This window comes from Atheta coriaria, unplaced genomic scaffold (assembly GCF_025399875.1).
Source record: "Atheta coriaria isolate IRGN ID8LTWV9N9 unplaced genomic scaffold, Caltech_Dcor_3.1 hic_scaffold_9_pilon, whole genome shotgun sequence".
Classification (NCBI taxonomy): domain Eukaryota; kingdom Metazoa; phylum Arthropoda; class Insecta; order Coleoptera; family Staphylinidae; genus Dalotia; species Dalotia coriaria.
The window spans coordinates 7,866,153-7,885,484 of NW_027045451.1; the positions used below are offsets into that span (position 1 = coordinate 7,866,153).

A 19,332-nucleotide genomic window follows, 5' to 3' on the forward strand; every position below is an offset into this window, starting at 1 on the left:
CGAAAATGAGGGAAATGAAGAGGATCTCGTCCCGAGTATGAAAATGGAGTTTATTATCCTCGTTCAGACAAGGGTGGATGAACGAATCCAGGATCCACATAGGATAAACGATGGGATTCGGCAGTTTTCGGGTGTTCTGTTTCAACTGAATTAAGCGTATAAAACTGACTGATGTTTTTAAAGCTCACAACAAGGTCAACTTAAGTTTAATTAATTTTAAAGTTAGGTAAATTTAATTTTGTGGTTATGTTTATAAAAATATAGGCAACCCAACAAATACAGAAGCAGTAGAACGGGGAAATCGATGACGTCACGGGAACACAACGGCGGCAACGCGTACGCCGCTTGTGGCCCACCTCCGCCGCCAACTCTGGCGGCGGGCAACAAGCGCTCGCGTTCGCCGCATCAGTAGTAGCGTGGCGGCAGCGGTGACGGCGGTCCGTACAGAAAATCGCGCGCATCAACCTCACAAAACCGTGTGAAACAAAACAGTGAATCGCCAAAATAATTGTGACTGATATAAATGAAAAGTTGTGAAATGAAATTAATTTAAACGTCTGAAACATGAAAATGTCGCGCGACAACGTGGAAATCACCGCGGCGATTGCGTGCAGTTGACATAGAAACAAAGTTTCACAATTATTGCCATTTAAAAATATAAATAGCACCCCGCCAACCAACCAACAAAAAATTAAGAAAAATAAACGCGAATATTGTGCGCGTTTAAAAATTGTTATAAATAAACAAACAGCGGTCATTCAAGCGCATCAAAACCCACACACCTACAAAAATGGATATGTATAAAAAACCACTCGTTAAACCCACGCAAGGTAACACAAAAATTATTCACCCCTACATTAATTTCATGCACTCGTGTAGCGCCTCCACCAATTTTATTTTCTGCTGTGGCCTTAAACTGTTCAACTCGACTCTGCGGTGGCAATGACATTGGGTTTTCACCCAAATAGGAAACGCTCACCCCTATAATTCACTAGCACGTAAATTTTAGTATTTGAGCTAAATATAGTTAACATTAAAGTCACCAATACACAACTATTAGGGGTTGAAAACGCGAAGGTCAACTACTGCTTACAAATGATAAACGGGCACGCAAAATGTATATAAATAATCATACACGTCGAGTTATACAAGGTTTTTACGTCAATGGTGATGGCCGTCAACGTTTAGGGTTGTTATTATCTCTTAATAACAAGTTTATTACTTATAGTTACAGTTATATCATTTGTTACAGTTAATCATGAAATATCATTTAATAACATAAAACCTACGGTTTTAATTTTTTGGCGAATTAATTCAGATTGTAGGCATTTATAACAAAATTAGGTTAAAATTTATTTGATTAAAATCGATAGACGCAATAAAAAGATATGAAGATTTAAAATTTTTAACCTAGAATTGGTGTTATGAAAGTTGCCTATTGGTATATTTTCATTTTAACTAAAAAATAACGCAATATAATGTTTTTTGTGTTGGTTTATGCTCAGCATGACTTCTGATTAACATTGGTAATTTATTAAGTTAATTCTGGAACTGCATTTATTTATTATTCTATGCGCTCGGTTGAAAATCATCTGTTATTCGATTTACACATTATTTTTTCGGTTTTTTCGAGTTTTTATTCGTTTAAAAAAATGTCTTTTTTTCATTTTATTTATTTTGGAGTATAAACCAAACAAAAACGTTGACAAAGGGTGAGATACCCTATAAGACGGTGTGAATATAAATGGATCGTGGCGAGACAATAAAATAGAATGTATGGATCGTCGGTTTTCATTTTCTCGCAGCGCCTTGGTTGCTCGGCGGCTTTCATCTTTGGTATTCCAGGTGGAAAATCGCAATATCTCCGGCGGGGATTATTTACACTTTCTCTTTCGGGCTTATCCACACGCCTTTGCGAGATGCTCCGATGCTTTCACGTGCGCGTTGATGTAATATCCAACGATTGATCGTTCAATAAGCTTCGGAGATGAAACCTTACAAAAATATAATTAAAAATTGATTGGCAACCCACGAAGAAACGGATTTTAATATATTTTAATTATGTATTTAGGCGTTAAGTAAAGTAGCATAACTGTAAACTAAAATATAAGTATAATATTAGGATATTACTCGTAAGTATCAAGGGGCTAAACGGGAGTTTTATTCGTTTAGTCATGTGATGCTAACGCTATTATTTCAATATTCACTCTATTTCTACGTTTAGATTTTTGTATTCGAATTTTTGTATTTTAAATCTTCGAAATTCGCTCGGATGCTACTGGGAAATATAAGGTTATAAATGCCCCGTGAATAAAGCCCGTGATTAAAGTACGTTACTCACGACATTGGCCGTTCGTGTATAAAGTACTACTTTTGCGCCTAAAAACCGGGGAGAAACTGGTGCTTCAGGTAGAAAAACAAATATGTCTGTTTACTGCACTAAATTTACAATAAAATACTACAAATATATTTGTATAAAAAATACTTTAATTTATGCTTTATAACGTTTGGAGAAAATAACATAATTTTTTTATGCTTCAAGCCATTTGAGAAGATATTTCCTGGCAAATATGAAATATATTCAAAATTTGATGTGTTAAATTCTAGTTTTCACCCAAAATTATATTTACAGCGCGTCTGGACAATATGTTGGTTTTTACACCTAAATTTCCAAAATCTTGTTTAAAAATATTTTGTTTATTTTTATCAACCACGTGTGAAATAATTATTGATGTTACCTGTCCGTATATTTTATTAATATTTTTTTCCACGCAGCCAAAAGCAACACACACGCCTACATTCCGCCTCATCGTCTCGCAATTTCTGGCGTTTTCTCGTTTTTCGCATGCATGTTACCATGCTGCTAGTTAGTTACGCTCGCGGCGCTTCAATAAATTCACTTCGCGCGGAATAAAACTTTCCGGCAGCGCAACCGCCATCGCCAGTCCAACATGCGCATATTTATAGTTGAAATAAATAAAATTCACGGGCACAAAAAAGACATACAGGCAAAATACGCAATTTCAAAGCAGATTTTATTACAAATGTTATTGTGACAGGCGTTGACGACACTTATCGCAAACAGTTTTATACAGAGCCTACACCTTTCAAGAAATTAAATTTTTTATCAAATTATATTTCATATAATACCATAAATCAAAACACGCGAGTAATTTTTTAAACTATTATTTATTCAAATTGTGAACGATTTACACAGAAACGTAATTACATTAACATGTTCGCAAACCGACAACTCGTTAATGCAATGCGTCGAAATTCGTGGCGAATTTTCACTGCATATGCGCATAATTACGTGTAAAGTTGGTGAGTTCGTAAATTGAATTCAAACATTTTATTGTACGAATTTTACGCAAAACCTCATTCGCTAACAAAAGACAGCTCTTTATTATCTTTACCCGTACACATACCTTGGCTCCGAAAATTGGGAGTTCACTTCAAAGCCGTCCAAACGTGCGCTTTGTTTAAACAAACAACCGAAAATAGCGGCGCTAGCCCTCAATTATATTTTTCAAATTTTTCAAATTCATGACGTTTTAGCATTTTATGCGTGGCGCTAGTGTCACAGTAAAATTTTAGGTTATTTTGATTGAATCCCCAAACACGTAAATAGAATCGTTAGGGCATAAATAAATCACTATCACATAGTTTATGCTCGGGGCTAGCGCAGAAAACAATTCGAGTCGCCAATTTAACGATTTAACTGCTAGTCGTAAAGCAATACCGTAGAGATTGACGTTTTGCGACACAACTGCAGTCTCATATGACACAATTATTTTACGACACTTTCCAATAAATATTTAAATTTATACTTTTATAATACGGCATTGTTACTGTGACGTACCGGAAACTCATGGCTGTAGTGTGCACGTGAATGACTCGTACGCAGTGCATGTGACACTTGTCTCCTTCAAACAACATCTAACCACCTTAACCACAACCAAAATGGTTAAATTATTGTTTAACTCGCATATTAACATTATAAACTCTACAATATATAATAATTAATTCTAGGAGTATATTTATATTAAATTAACCTCAAAGTAATGCTTTTCTGCTTTGTGAGGTTAATCTTGTTGAGCTTGCTTTGTTTGTGAAGATCTGTCGGTAGCTAATAACGCGTTGAATGATTAATACACATCTAATTAATGACTCCAAACTCTGAAAACCGCTTACGCAGCTGTAATTAACGTCGTTGGCTGGCTTATGCTTGCTTGAGTATGAAAATCAGTGACGTCAACCATGTCGACGCCAACGACGCCATGAAGCGTGAGCTGAAAATTGAAATATTGCACGTTGAGAGTCGTTAACGTATGCGATGCACTTGTACTGTTGATATTTTTTCGTTTTTCGGAAAGCTAAATCACCGCCACCCTCGGTTGGTTACTAAAATGAAATTTCCACGAAGATGCTTTGCCAGCAGGAGTCAGAAACTCGACTAACAACAAAGAATCACGACGCCGACGACGCCAACAACGAGGCTTGTCGTAAACTTGTTTACCGGTGTGTCGCGCCGCGTGTGTCGGTTGAGAATTATTTATTATTGCTTGTAAGCGTCTCGTAGAATGTCAAGAAACAAGAAATGACACGAAACAAGGCACTTGCCGGTAAACAATATGGCGGGCATATTTATGAACGTTGCAAACAATAGCAATAATATTCTATTATTATCAACGGCGTGTTTGGGCGTTTATTGAAGCCCGCGTTGTTGAGATTAATAAATTAACGAATTAATTACGAATCCTCGTAAATAACGATCGAAGCGGTAAAAGCTTGAGATGTACATCGGGAAATTCCTGTGTCGGAACGAAGATGGATTAAGGATGTTACAAAATCAAGCAAATTAATGCGTTTTCCTTGCTTCTAACTAATTAAAAGTGTGCAAAAATTGGCTGGATAATAAAATTTTCATTAATTATGTTATAGGTTACGTTGGAGAGTATAAAAACATTATAGGCAACACAAAGCTCATATTGTTTTCAAATAGTTGCATAATAAGATGAAACAATTCTAAAACATAGTTAACCTAAAAAAATATAACAAAACATGATTATAAATTAAACATGTCCGAACACACGACATAAAATAGGTGGATTCTTACTGTTTCAATCTCAGCCTATTATTTTTAACACGTCGCGTGTCCAAATTGAAATGTTTTATTTATATTATTCGAAAAGTGTCGCGCTTAATTTCCGAACTAAATTTACGCGCTGAAGTCAAAAAGAGAACGCTACGTCTAGTAAAATTTAAGTAATTTAAGTCATCTGGATGCAATCGTAAGCATTATTACTTAAAAGCCGGGCGCATAACGAGAAAACAATTTTCAGATTTTATTGCTCTTATTTATGAAACAATTAAAGCCCACTTTGGTGAAATATATTACTTTGGTTGTACTATGGCATGGAATGCTTACGATGACTATAAAAGTAGAAAAATTCTGCAACGCGTTTTAATATTCATTTATCACGTGCGAATTTGCAGTAAAGAATCCCTAGAAATAGCAAAATCTTGTCTCGGATTTAACGTATTATGACATGACTGTGAAATATGAGTGCGGACGCTGTGAACAATTACACGAGCGTTTTTTTTCGCAATATTTTTTTCATATTCGCGTTTGCAGTCAAGGTGTCATGAACCCAGCGTGCTTCTTGTCAAAACCCGCCACATTCAAAACATAACCTTAATATTTATATACTGCTACAGTGTGGATAATAAAACTCAGGAATTATTTTTTTCCAGCCGATTTTCTTTTTCGCGCTAAATTTAATGCTGAATCACGTATTCTTGTTTGTATTAAATCGCATTAATGTAAAATTAGATTTTCCCACACTATTTGTGTTGGTATTGTTGGGAAATGTTTAAAATGCGGTTTTAGAAAATGTTTGGATTTTGGATCTCAGACAGAATGGAAAATAGTTTTTTTTTGCTTTTTGAAAAATCTCATTTGTCAGATGATTTATATTCGATTTGTTTACGCGTCGAGCCAGCAGCGTGATGGAGTCCTGCTGTTCCTGCTATGCCTTCGCTTACCTATTCGTCATTTGCCACTAAAATCGTTTTAATGCTCGAGAAATGTTTATTTTTAATGCGCTAGTAAAATATGAACTTGTGCCGTTTATTGTTCAAAAATTTCGTTGATTTTTGCACATTACTCAGCTATTTAGAAATTTACTCAAGCTGTCATTCATGTTCATAGTTAAAAGCAACCAAACTAGCATTAATCAAGACTTTTAAGTTGCATAACTTAGGTAAACATGCACAACCTACTTCAAATATGAAAATTGAGAAAACAAACCAAAATCCAAAAGATTTTTTCAAAGCATAAAGCATGTTTACTTCGATGTGAAGTGTGTACTATAGGCAACTACATTTACGTAAATAGCATAGAGTTTAATTAGAGTTTAACACTTATGATTTAACTTCAGTTAAATGCTAACTTGCACTATTATAGTTTAAGTTAGTAATATGCATTGTCCTATTGTCAAGCAAAATTAATTAGTCGTAATAAGCTGCGTTTTTGTGTGTTTCCAGCCGTGCTGAACGGAACGCCGACACACACGCCTGAAAATGGCGGTAGCAACGTCAGCGTGGCGCCGTTAATCACGATGATCGCAGTACTCGCCATCATCCTCATCTTTTGTTTCTGTGGCGCGCCCGCCGTGCGCGAATTTTGCCGGAAGAAGGTGTGCTACTGCTGCCCGGAGCCAGAGGACGAAGCAGGTACGACAATGAATTATAACCCAACTCAACGAAATCCTCCGGAAACCTCTATCTTTATATTTTTACCCTTTTTTTCTTTGAGGACTCAACTCGGATGTCGCTATTGTCGTTATCCGTTTTTATCTTTTTATTCTTTACCAACCAGTATGTGCCATTTTTCAGCAAGGTTTAAGTTTTTTTCTCGCAAAAAATAAAGTATTATCACATGTTATGAGCAAAAAATATAACAAAAATGTTTATAGTCCAATTAGACGCGAGAAGGGAAAGCTCACGACGAAGATCGAGACAGAGATCCGGGCATGATGAGGAATTGGTGACTGTTACCACTGTTGATACAAAAAACGGGGAGGTAATTGAAGTTAATGAATGATAATAACCTATCATTCCTGTATAACCGTTAAAATTACTAACAGTGGAAACAATTACTACTATGCAACCTATTTAACATTTATGTGTATAACTGGTTGACAAGAGAACAACCACAGTGATTTTCGTTTTAAAAGAACTGCTTCCAAATGAAAAGTGTCTTGTTGTGTCGTCTGCCTCAATTTATTTAGTCGGAATGACTGCGCAAAGCTCTCACGAAAGTCTAAACTAAACCAAAAGACTTTAATCGCACTTTTTTGGCGTCAGTGCAAACCGGTGCAAAGTACGCGTCGACAAATGATTAATACATTCAAAACGTTTATTTTATTATATTTTATTTCCCGTCGGTATTTTTGTTTTTTCTAAATGGATTTTTTTATGTGCGGTTGAGTCATAGTTTTAACATTAAAGTAGTTAATATGTTATGTATATTGGGGTACAAGTAGAGTAGCGGGCTATAATTACACGCTCCTATTTTGTTTCGATGATAGCGTACGAAAATCCAGGGTGGGCCAGCTCTCGACGACACACGCGGCTCTCATCATCTTAATGACTTCTCATTTGGCATTCATTTGTATATCATTTCTCTCGGGGCCCCAGATACGAAACTTTTAAGTGGATATACGACGCGGTAACAAACTTATACTTTCGTCAACTCAAACTCAACTTAAGAAAATTTCCGCAAAGCATTTCAGGTCATTTGCAATTTAAATTAATTATGTAAGAAGCTTTTAATGTATTTATATATTAATTTTTTGTTTAATTTTTTCTTAGTCTTTTTGACATATTGTATGCTAATGTTGGTAAAGTTGCATACATGTCCAAATGACAAAGCATGCGTCCGAAATATTTTAATGCTGGTGATTTCCGAGACAGCGAGTGATATATTGTGTCAAGTATAATCGCGTCCATTGTTTCGCATGCGGAAGCCTCAAAATACATCTTGCTGGCTGCTTTTTGGCATTCAACTCGTCCTAATATTGACTTTCAGCTTGATCCTAAATAACTCAGTATAGTGTGTTGCCTAACTCATCTTAACTTACATACAATATGCTGCATTTTGTTTGAAATTTCATTTGTTACAGGTACTCCAATCGAACGTGCCGGATCGAGTACACCGACAATAATCCTGCTGCCCTTTGGTCGTATGCTGGTTGTCGATCGCAGTGTATTTGCGCATTTCCAGGCAGATGAAACAGGTCTGGACTTTATGGAATTGAGTTCAAATTTAATACGTGCTCATCGACTACAATATGGCTGCTTTGGCCCAAGTACACCAAGTATTTTGGACTCTGAAGCTACAAGTAAAGGACTATCGCCTGTTTCTTTAGGCTACTCGCCGCCGGCGTATGAAGATATTGTCAAGTGTGACTTGCCACCTTCGTACAGTGAACTTAGTCTGCTCTTCCGTCAGCAGCTCCTACATCATCAACAACAACAAGCACACTCGCAACAAGTGCAAAATCAAACAACTCCAACTAGACAACGCCGCCATCTTAACCGTTGTAATAATCCTCAACAACGGCGACGCGCCGTAGACAATTGTTGTGTTCAGGTCACTGCGTCACTGAACGACGTCGCCGACGTCGACGTCGGCAATTGCGCTGATTTCAATAGCTTTAGACGTAACAACGAGCATATCACTACGTCGGTACTACATATCGTCGACGAACGCCATCGGGCACCCCCGCGAACACATCAGCGTACCGAAAGCGATACGAACATTCACAAAAAGTATCGGATACTGTCGAAACAGAGTAGCTTTTAATTCGGCAACCAACCCTACACCAACACTATATTGTTGATAATTGTTAACTTATCAAAGGCCTAAAAATCTCGACGTTTCTTCCAGAGCATTCGCAACGAATACACAAATATAAAGAACGGAATTAAACGAAAAACGCAACGACGTACAAGAACAAATAAGCCAAACCAAAGTTTGATGCCATGATTAATGATAGAGGGCGGGGCAGTGGAAAAGTAAAGCAGTTTGATGAAACTTTCGACAAATTGGCTTCCGCGCAAACTCGAAATAAACTTTAATCACAATTATCTGAAACCAGTTTATTTTTTCAAACAAAAGTTCAAATAAATGTTGGAAAAGTTGATGAAATCTTATGATAACTTATTAAAGTCCACGAAACGAATCAAAACGATAAAATATCAAAATTATATCAATGCGTATTAATGCAAAAAAAGTTCATTAGGTTACTATCAATAAGATATACTTATGCTAATTGTAAAAGAAAACATTAGTGCGAGTAAGAAACAATTAATTATTGAAACATCTGGAAAATGGATGATATTTCCATCAACTCTCAGTTATTTTTAGCACATCGATAATGATTTAAAATTCAATTACATGTCATATTTTTAGAAACTTCAAGGCCACTGTTCTAACGTCACTTTAGAACGTATTCTTCAAATCAATAAACATAAAAACATTCGACATCACCTTGTTTTTTTTTTTCACTACTATTCTCAAAATGTGTAAGTTTTAAGAGTCGGTACATTATACTTTAAGAAAACTAAAGTTTAACATTCACAAAGTATATTAGATATTGATGAGAGGATAGTGGACCGTTGCATTCATAGCCTCCATGCGGTGGTCGAAAAACCGCCGGGCTTCGCTTCGCACCCTCGAATCAATAAAACAACCACTGTCGGAGACCACACACGTTCCTACAAATGGGATTACTCTCGTCGTTCGCTTGCGCTTTTCTTCCGATCCTATGTTTCGTTTAACTTATATTTCGCTCGTTTTTTCACCTCAAGCAAAAAGCAAAACAAAACAAAAGGTACTTGACAATCATGATTGATCAAGAACAAAATATCTTACATCAAATACGGTCATAAGGTCATTTTTTGAATTTAAGATTCCGATTTAGGCACCGTTTCCGAATCGTTGAGGCGTAATAAAATCGATTCCGCTTCGACAAGCCGAAAGGAAGGTCGTGAATTTGCTCGAGACTTTAGAGTCTCGAATTTTCATCTTTTTGGCGTTACGCTACCGAGTTTAATATCACCACCAAACTCTTTGAGATCCTGCTAAGCGACCGTTAACCCAGAAAATAAAACCTGGATGAAAACCAGGCCAAAACTGCAACGGAAATCTTAAAATATCACCAGAGGAACGAAAAAAACTACAAAAACTACAACCAACAAACTACGCTTGAAAGACAAAATGAATGCAAATCAGTGTGAAATAAACAGAATTTAATTTTCGTGCACTGTTCGCTTGTTCGCTTGAGTTATGCATTATTGGCGCGTCATTGGTTTGTTTCACTTTGAAACGAAACAGAGCTCGAGCAAACGAGCTCAAGCACAAAGCAAAACATAATTGGTTGATTGGTTGAATATTTCAACCAGACCAAATCAAAAATTCAATCGAAAACCACACTTAATCAAATTAGTTCCATCATTGCTACAATGTTCGCAGTAAAATAAATCAATAACGTTGCAGATCATTTACTTAGTTATAAATCAATGAATAGTTCTTTTTATTATTAAATTTATAAGTCGTAAATTTTTGTAAGCGAAATTAAGTATCTAAGTTTAATTACATCGAATATATGGACACTATAATAGTCTTACTCGTGCTAATCGTAATTATTATCTAGTAATTGTAAGCAAAGCCCGTGGTGGCGGTGAAATTACTGTTAAATATAATATAAATTTAAATATTTTCTATTGTTACTCGTTGTATACTTGTATGCTCGGATCTAAGACTAAACAAACGACCGACGTTGTTGATTGTTGAAAACTATGAATTATTCAAGTGCATGATCATCGTCGTCATCAAATTATTAAGCATCAACGAATCATGAAATAATATGGAACGAATCGAGCAATATTTGTGCTTGACTTGTGAAATTATCAGAATGCACCCGCGAAACGCGATATTGTAAATAATTGATAACATGTCCTATGAAATATGAAATTATATATTATGATGATGACGCTTTGTATAGTGTATAATAAAAAATTAAATATCAATCTACTTGGAAAAGTGCTCGTATTAAAATAAAATTCAATCGAATGAGAATTTGTGTTGTTTGTTTAACCTAAAGTTAACTTTTACAGAAAATAAATTGTCTTTATACTGATTATTTAAATTCATATTTTATTAGTTGCTGTAGATTTTTAGGTTAGTTTCATTGTCTGAATCTTCCTTTGTTGATATTCCTACAAGAATTGGTTTTAAAAACCAGTTTAGCAGTTTTAAATATATGGTACAAGATGTTTCTTAATATAAATTTATCAATATTGTGTTCAATTCCATTTTATTTTAATTTTGGTCAATTTTTTCAGTTTTAGGTACCACATGCAATTTTAAAAAAATATTTTAGCACTTTGTTCTAAAATTTCGGGCATTTTAGATGGTCATGTTATAAAAAATATTAAAATTTCTTTTTTTGGTCGTAATAATGTAAATAATTAGTTGTTAACATAAAGCTTTTATTAATCTGTTTAAACTATAAAATACACTATAAATTTACGCACAAAAATGTTATATAAACGATTTGTCAACGAAAATCTATGAATTTACTCTTTCTTCCATGGATACTCCGGGTGTTCCGTAATGCTGAAAATTAAATTATTACATTAACCCAAGTTCCGACAAAAAATCTACAAATTAATAAAAGTGGGAAGGTTAAGGCACTAAAACAAAATTAACTAAATTAAATTCCAGCACCATTAATAAACTTTTTATGCATCAGCATGATTAAATTCTTAATAGAACAAATGTGTCTAGACAGGTGAAAAAGCACTTGATTAAATTATTGATTAACAAAACTTCATCGTTATTTGTAATCGGTGAGAGAAAGACAAGCCAAGGAAGCACAAGAGAAACTGAAGAGTGCAATTTTAATTAAGAAGTTTTAAGTGGCCAAAGGTTGAAGACTTAGTTAGACGTGCTTCTCTGCGTACTCATGTACTCACCCTGGGAACACTTTGAAGTCCAAGAAGCGGGCATCCTTATTCAGACCGTTCAGCTTGGACATGTCGTTTTCATCCAGCTCAAAGTCAAAGATGTCTAAATTCTGACGCAAGCGGCCAGGGTTTGTACTCTTCGGAATGACAATCAAGCCTTTTTGGACACCATGACGAAGAACAACTTGTGCTGGAGATTTGTTGTGTTTTTTAGCGATTTCATCAACAACTGGATTATCCAAAATATTTGGCATTTTAGGTGCCCTTAAAAAACAAAAGTTAAAATTTAATTAATACATATTACCAATAATTTTTACTTTTGATTCATATCTTCCATAAACTTGGAAAGCCCAGGTGCACCCAACGGTGAATAAGCAGTGACAACAATTCCATGTTTCTTGGCATAATCTACCAGTGGGACCTGTTGATGATATGCGTGCAATTCAATCTGCAAATTAGCAGGTTTGATTCGCGCATGTTCGAGAACTTTGCTGATCTGTGTGATGTTAAAGTTGGATAATCCAATGGCCTTCGCTTTCCCAGCGTCGACTTGTTCTTCCATGACCTTGGTAATAGAAAAACAATTATTAAACAATCTATTTGTGCGTAACAATGTAATTACCTTCCATGTTGCAACATGATCAGTATTCATGTCCAACATAATCTTGCCATCTTTCATCGGATGCATATCACCGCATTCAATGAAAGCAAATGGCGTATGAATAAGATACATGTCAACATAATCAAGTTGTAAGTCATCTAAAGAACGTTGAAGATATGTGGCGACGCCGGATGGACGATTGCCGCATGGCGGAAGTTTGGTAACAATAAACAAATCATCGCCTAAATAATAATAAAAAATAATAAGAAAAGTAGTTTGGTTAGGTTTGTTAGGTTGTCATAGGTTATGTTGGTTGCTTACGTTTGAGTTTACCGCTGTCGATCCACTTTTTGAGAACTTTCCCAATCACCTTCTCGTTTTCGTACACGGTCGCGGTGTCGATGTGTCTGTAACCAGCTTCCAGAGCGTTGTTCAAAGCTTGCTCAAGTTCATCGTCCTTTGCCTAAAATTAAATCACGTATATCCAGGTCACTTCAAGTTCACAAAAAAAAAACACAATTATTTCCCTTATAAATATTAAACATTACTATTAATAAAGTTATATATAGCATTAATTAAATGTTAATTTAATGTACAGAAACTTGTTCTTACTTGCCAAGTACCGAAACCAATTGACGGAGTAGAAATCCCATTATAAAACATAGTCTCAATACAACCCGCCATCGCAATTAATTAAATTAGAATATAACTGCTGTTAAAATGACGAATAATTGACAATCAAATTAAATTCAATTTAAATGTGATTCGTTTGCAATTCGAATTCGTTGCGAATAAAAGTAAAAGGCACTTAGCACTTGTAATTTATGCGCATCGATTGTGCCGTTTTGCAGAATTGCATTCGCCGCGGAAACTTAGTGCAACCGGTGTCGGACTAATTACGGAATGAACTGAGCTTGCGTTGATTCACAGATAAGTACCGAACAAAACGTGAACCACGACAAGTTTGTCGAAGGGGAAGGAAGTTGGGGGGAGTTCATAAGTACAAACTGTTGCAAACTGTCATCAACATTTTTGTGTTAACAATTTCAACATTGACTTTGTTTATGGAAATACCCAACATTACTTTACTTATCAAGTTATTTTTAATTATGATTTTTTAAGAATTTTGCGTAACTGCTTGTATGTTTTGCTTTCAGTTGCAATTGAAAAGCCGGTTGAAACCTTGACTTTCTAAACTTCCGCAGCACCTTGCGCTCACCGCTCGAGTAAGACGAAACAAGAAGAAAAGATACCGGAGCAAATCGACAAGAACGCGAGCAAAAAGATGACATGAAAACAAACTCATTTCCTACACTCAATATCTTAGCTCAACTAGGCTTATCATTGCACAGTTACATTCTGGTCTCTTTTGTAATTTTGCTGCTTGGGTTATGACGAGCGCCGAACGCATTAACGACAAACGAGTTTAATAAGATTTTAATTCAAATTAAATCTTCGTAGCTCAACAGGCGAACTTTCTCTCCGCGTTCACGAGAGTAATTAATGCGAGAGGGCAAATTCGGAACGGAAACTCAATGACAAACTCAAAAATATACCAAAATAAAATTAAAATAAACAAAAAAAAAATCATGAAAATACAAAATTCACTTTATCTTGCATTGTATAACTAGAATATTATTACCAACCAGAGAAAATGTGTTGGTGATAGCCTTGAACTGACTTTGCAAGCTGGCGGAATTAATTAATCAAGCCGCGAAGTGAAGTGAAATAATTGTGTAACTTGTTGACTTCATCAATAATGCAATGTAAATCATTACAAATCAATTTTATGGAAACATAACTTAATATTACTTATATTTGGTAGCAGTTATTTTAGGTTACGTCTATTTTTAACTTACCATCCATGTTCCTAGACCAACGGTGGGCATTTTTCCGACTGGTTGAATATCGTAGGTGGGTATCACACGAGTTTTATGTAAGTCATCCAATTCCAGCACATCGCCGAAGCAAAAGTCGCAAAACCGATAGATGGAGGCGATAACGCCGAAGATGAACGTCGCGCGCGATTGTGAGACCCTCATGGTTCAAGTGGCTGCAACAATGTGACGCGATGCGATTAGTCTTATTCGCATATAAACAACTAATGGTCATCTCAGAACAACTCGAAGGAAAACTGGTCTGGATAACCTTTAGCTAAGTAACTAGCCAGTCTAGCAGTTTTGATTAGTTTCTAGTATTATTAGGTAATAACACATTAATTTTTTTCTACTGGTTTACAAATCACCAACAAATCAAAAAAAAAAATGTTTTGGAATTTTACATGTCTCCATTAGCCAGCTGAATACTCAATATGCTCATAAGGCTGAAAATACAAGAGATGCTAAATGTGGAAATTGTCGAATTGTTTGTTACGAGTTTGTCGTCGCTTAGATCTTCAATGATGATAACAGCGCCCAATGGTCGTGTCCGCAAACAGCTCGCACGGTTAATTGCACACTCGAGTAACATGCTCCTGGTGTTTGTCGTCATCCTCGTTCATCATCAACCAAAACATCTCGCGTGCTCTCTCTTCGGTTGGCAAAACGGAGATAATCAAAACGACAATCGCCCAGCGCCGAAATAAAGCGTCCACTTAGGACCGCAATTGTTACAAATAATACGAATGCAATTCGGCGTTCGACGCGGCTTCATCTCAAGTGGTTTCTAACGAGTTTGTCCGCAAACTGACACACAGTAGGTACCTACTGTAAAGAGTGAAGATTGTCATCTCTGGTTGGATGTGAATCTAACCCGAAAGTACAAAAACACTTTTAGCACGAGATTGAAATTTCAAGATGAGCTAGATGTTTATATTTATAATAGGTAGCAGTTTCTGTTTCTGCTTCCGCAGCAATAGTAACAAGCCGGATTCCGGGAACTAGTGCAACAATAACAATATAAATTGAGTTTGCGTGCAGTTGTATGAAATCGCTTAGCAAAGGGGATTCGAGAGTTTGCTCGGAAGTGGAGATAACTGCAAATAAGACTGAAATAACTACTAGGAATAGACGAGGCACTAGTGTCATTGGAAATTGGAAATTCTGGATCGGAATTGAACCAAAATTACCCAATACGAATTGAAATACAAAATCCTTTAAATTGAAAAGCTTTTAAGCTTGAAATTAACCCAATTCAATTTAAAATAAAGTTTTTATTAAAAAACTCAAACGGTTGTGAAATGATCTAAATTTACAAATTAAACCCATGTGATACGATGAGATAATAATGGGACGCTTAGAATGTCTGTTACGAGTTAATTTGCTCCGCATCGCTGAATAATTTCGCATCTCATTACAACGGCATTGCGATATCTTGATTATAATCGTATCTACTCGATCGCACTGTTGATATCGATTAGATGCGACAGGAACACCAAAGTGCAAGGCGTTTTGCCTCGACTGCATGCGTCGCATCCGTTTGCCACCGGCGAAATGAGTAAGTTAATATGCGCGAGTATCATGCACGTTTAACAACCACCTGGAGCGCTGCGGCCTGCTCAAAAACGCAGAAGCAAACGCAAAACGATTGCTGCACCCCGATGGAAATGAAACCGATACCTTATCCGACAATAGCGAATGGGCTGGACGCAGGCAAACAAATCAAAACATTGAACTGCATCGGCGGCATTCTTTGCGTCACGTAATACATGAGTAAAATGAGCAGCAGTGTAACCGAATGGTTATTGAAGAATGAAGAAGCAGCGTGCCGCCGTTTTCCATGAAGTGTTGGATAATTGTGTGGGAATTAGTTGTTAATAGTGATGGTATTCAGGAGAAATTTGTTTCAATCAATGAGGGCAGAGAAATGAACATAATATGTACTCCTATACATCTTCCGAATGGTGTAAAAAGTGCAATACTTAGCTGGGAAATGTGCAAACAAACGCAAACACAATGTTAATTCAATAGGAAGTAAATACACAAAGATCACCGACGATTTTCAACGAAAACAAGATTAGCATATGCGAGTGTAACCTAAACTTTAAAAACTTTAAAAATGTACATACAGAATTATTTTATAAATATTTGACAAAAATTGTTTAAACAGTGTGATTAAATGATTGATGTTTAGGTGCTGATGATTGTTGATAAATTTCTTTGTACAAATTCCGACCCAGCGTGACCTCTAAGCTAGAGAGTATCCATTGCAGATTAAATAAAAGCGCAACAACGATGAAATGGATACTCATACCGGTAATGTCGGCACGCTCATACGTATTTTCTTCTAACATCATGTTTACAAGCGACGCCACTTGAGTTTTACGCTCGCGGTCATTCTTATTGTGTAATCTACACCCCTGAGACGCATAAACAACCGCACAAACTGCTCAACAATGAGAAATATCATGTGCTAATGTGCAAACGTGCGTATTCAGCTTTAATACCTGTTGGTAAGTACGACAACATAAAATTTAAACAGAGTTGTATCCTTTTATTAAACTGTTGACCGCGCAATTCGCTTAAACTTTAACTTTCTCAGAGCAAATACAACTCTGTTTTCTTGTATTGTATTGTTATGTATGTTGTTGCTTGTTACTTACGTAGCTTATGGCTTATGCAAAGAAGAAATTAAACTGAAATTAAGTCAGGCGTGTGTTTTGTGAAGAATGGCGGCTTTTGTTTAGATGAGGGCGATGGTTTCGTGGGCTTGCGTATTACTAGATGTACTTACTCAGAGGGGAATAATCGGTGTGCATTACGGACAATGTGCATGGAGGCTCGTGCCCGTTTTCAGCAAGAATTAACGATCCGCCTTTGTGGTCAACCGCACAAGTGCTTCTCGTTTTGCTTACTCTCGAAATGTGAAACTCTATTTTTCACACTGGAATTTTGCATTGCAAAGGTTAATTTTTACAATATCAAATACATATCAATTATCTTCATAAAAAATGAAGTTGACTGCATCAAAGTTCTGACGTCTGAACGATAAATTAATATGTATAAATCGATTTGTTTCATATGACAGATATGCATTGTTGTAGTTTTTCTAACTTCAGTTTTAAGCTATGTTGTCGGAATCGTCAAAAATCTATCTAAATTTACATAAAAATCATAACAAATAACCATTTACAATATTTACATTAATATTTCCAAGTTGCGTTCCGCAATGCATTTGTCGTATGAAACATATAACTTATTACATTGGTACAGCTACATTACATTCGCCGTTCGAAATGGCGCTAGTTAAACAATAATAAAGAAGTTAAACTAATAAGCAAAAATAGGTTTATAATATTATTTAAATTTATTTCTCGCCTACATCAAAAGGTAACAGGCTTTTTGATAAGAATAATAATACTTAAGTATATTTGGTTCTTATTTTGTTTATGTTTTCACATATTGTATTTATTTTCATTTTAAAATTTTGTGTTGTGTTAAAAATTTTATTTATATTTTCGACATTTTTCGTACAATTGGCATATTCAACTGTTACTACAGTTTGTAACAAAACACGGAATATAAAAATGATAGTAAATAATGTGTTTATTTCTGGTTTTATAAAAGTATAGCTACTGCGTTTATGATACTATAATGTCCTGAATAAATAATCACAATTGAATCATCTTTATCAACGCACTCCGCAATACCAGACCCCCCATTGGTCCCTAATAAGTTGAAGGGCCGTTCCCGCGGCTCCCTTCTTTGGCCTACCGCAATCTGCCCCTATTCCATCGTTGGAAGTAGCTCGAAATGAAACTGTCAAAACAGATTAGCCGCTTTTCGATTTCATTCGCTCTGCTTGTTCCGGTCCGTTCAGCGGTGTTGGGTTACAAGGCAATTAAACGCAAGCTGAAGAGCGCCATTGAAACATTGAAACATGCGCTTGTTTATTTATTTATGCCATCACTACGAACATGTGTAGGTACCAATGTAAGTAAGCACTTACAAAATGTAAATTGCAATTGCATTAAGCGGATTTTCGTTGGGAATAGTATAGAAAAAGTTAAGTTTTTGTGAGAAAACATCATAAAAACATGAAAAGATGAAAAGGGTTGTTCGAAATGAACCTGACGATGCATGGATGAAGCGTTTGACTCCTTAAGTAACATTTTAAATTAGGTTTATGTTGAAATGAGTTCGTCGAGCATATAGCCATAATCCAATTCGTAAAATTAAAAATCGCACGGAAAATTGCCAATAAGAACTAAGTAAACACATTGCATAGCGTAGCAGCGACGAATCAAAACAATCATGGCACTGCGATAACTTGCGATGAGGTTTCAATTCCGCACTTGTTAATATTCTTTTCTCACATGCGATAGCCGTGGCGAAAAACAATCAGCGCTGATGAAATTTTGCATCGGCATTGTTCGGTGCATCGCGGGTTCATGCTTAATTTCCCCAAACAGATTGCACAAAGATTGAGAGATAATCGGCTTTCAACTCATACAAACACAAAATGGGCCGTGCCTTCAAACTGGGCGCTACCGGGAACACATCCACAACTTCAATCTCCACCTCAAAACTTGATAGTGGGGAGAGAGGTTGATACCTATAAGATAAATGGCCCTTTTCGATAGTGAATCATTTTTGAAAAACTTACAAAAACCGAAACAACCACAACATGACCAGTGATAAGCGACATCATCGAAACGAAGAAGATGCAACATGTCGAAAACCATCGGATTTTACCATAGAACATATTTTAAATCGTGCTGGAAACTCAAAGTTAAATTCGAGTACAACGTGTAC

At 36.0% G+C, this 19,332-nt stretch overlaps 2 protein-coding genes and 1 long non-coding RNA gene across 5 annotated transcripts; 1 reads left to right on the forward strand and 2 right to left on the reverse strand.

Moving 5' to 3' along the window:
* The first annotated feature begins 387 nt into the window (after window positions 1-387).
* On the forward strand, window positions 388-11,149 carry LOC135798197 (uncharacterized). 2 transcript variants are annotated; one of them, XM_065310956.1, is made up of 4 exons: window positions 388-830; window positions 6,550-6,738; window positions 6,981-7,087; window positions 8,190-8,381. In XM_065310956.1, exons 1-4 carry the CDS (start codon window positions 791-793, stop codon window positions 8,229-8,231), a joined length of 378 nt encoding a protein of 125 aa, XP_065167028.1. In that variant the 5' UTR covers window positions 388-790; the 3' UTR covers window positions 8,232-8,381. The 2 variants fall into 2 exon arrangements, with proteins under 2 accessions (XP_065167028.1, XP_065167027.1); XM_065310955.1 differs by lacking the exon at window positions 6,981-7,087 and having other exon boundaries at window positions 8,190-11,149.
* LOC135798694 (uncharacterized) lies at window positions 1,541-4,574 on the reverse strand. The gene is made up of 3 exons (XR_010549770.1): window positions 4,349-4,574; window positions 3,429-4,292; window positions 1,541-1,994 (listed from the first exon to the last, which is right to left on the reverse strand). It is a non-coding gene; the product is annotated as an uncharacterized lncRNA (long non-coding RNA).
* A 392-nt stretch (window positions 11,150-11,541) lies between the features above and the next one.
* LOC135798196 (aldo-keto reductase family 1 member A1) lies at window positions 11,542-17,460 on the reverse strand. Of its 2 annotated transcripts, XM_065310953.1 has the most exons (7): window positions 17,312-17,460; window positions 14,500-14,693; window positions 12,962-13,103; window positions 12,662-12,882; window positions 12,357-12,604; window positions 12,049-12,303; window positions 11,542-11,689 (listed from the first exon to the last, which is right to left on the reverse strand). In XM_065310953.1, the coding sequence occupies exons 2-7, from the start codon at window positions 14,680-14,682 to the stop codon at window positions 11,650-11,652; spliced, it is 1,089 nt and encodes a 362-aa protein (XP_065167025.1). In that variant the 5' UTR covers window positions 14,683-14,693; window positions 17,312-17,460; the 3' UTR covers window positions 11,542-11,649. The 2 variants fall into 2 exon arrangements, with proteins under 2 accessions (XP_065167025.1, XP_065167026.1); XM_065310954.1 differs by lacking the exons at window positions 14,500-14,693; window positions 17,312-17,460 and adding an exon at window positions 13,253-13,547.
* Window positions 17,461-19,332: the final 1,872 nt, after the last annotated feature.

Bases quoted from the DNA above. Each gene is read 5' to 3' on its own strand.
- LOC135798196 (XM_065310953.1), bottom strand. From the start codon at position 14,682: ATGAGGGTCTCACAATCGCGCGCGACGTTCATCTTCGGCGTTATCGCC. The intron at 13,104-14,499 runs GTAAGTTAAAAA...ATTTAATTTTAG, and splicing joins TTGGTCTAGGAACATGGATG to GCAAAGGACGATGAACTTGA. The intron at 11,690-12,048 runs GTGAGTACATGA...TTTAATTTTCAG, and splicing joins GACTTCAAAGTGTTCCCAGG to CATTACGGAACACCCGGAGT.
- LOC135798197 (XM_065310955.1), top strand. From the start codon at position 791: ATGGATATGTATAAAAAACCACTCGTTAAACCCACGCAAG. The intron at 831-6,549 runs GTAACACAAAAA...GTGTGTTTCCAG, and splicing joins ACTCGTTAAACCCACGCAAG to CCGTGCTGAACGGAACGCCG. The intron at 6,739-8,189 runs GTACGACAATGA...CATTTGTTACAG, and splicing joins GGAGCCAGAGGACGAAGCAG to GTACTCCAATCGAACGTGCC.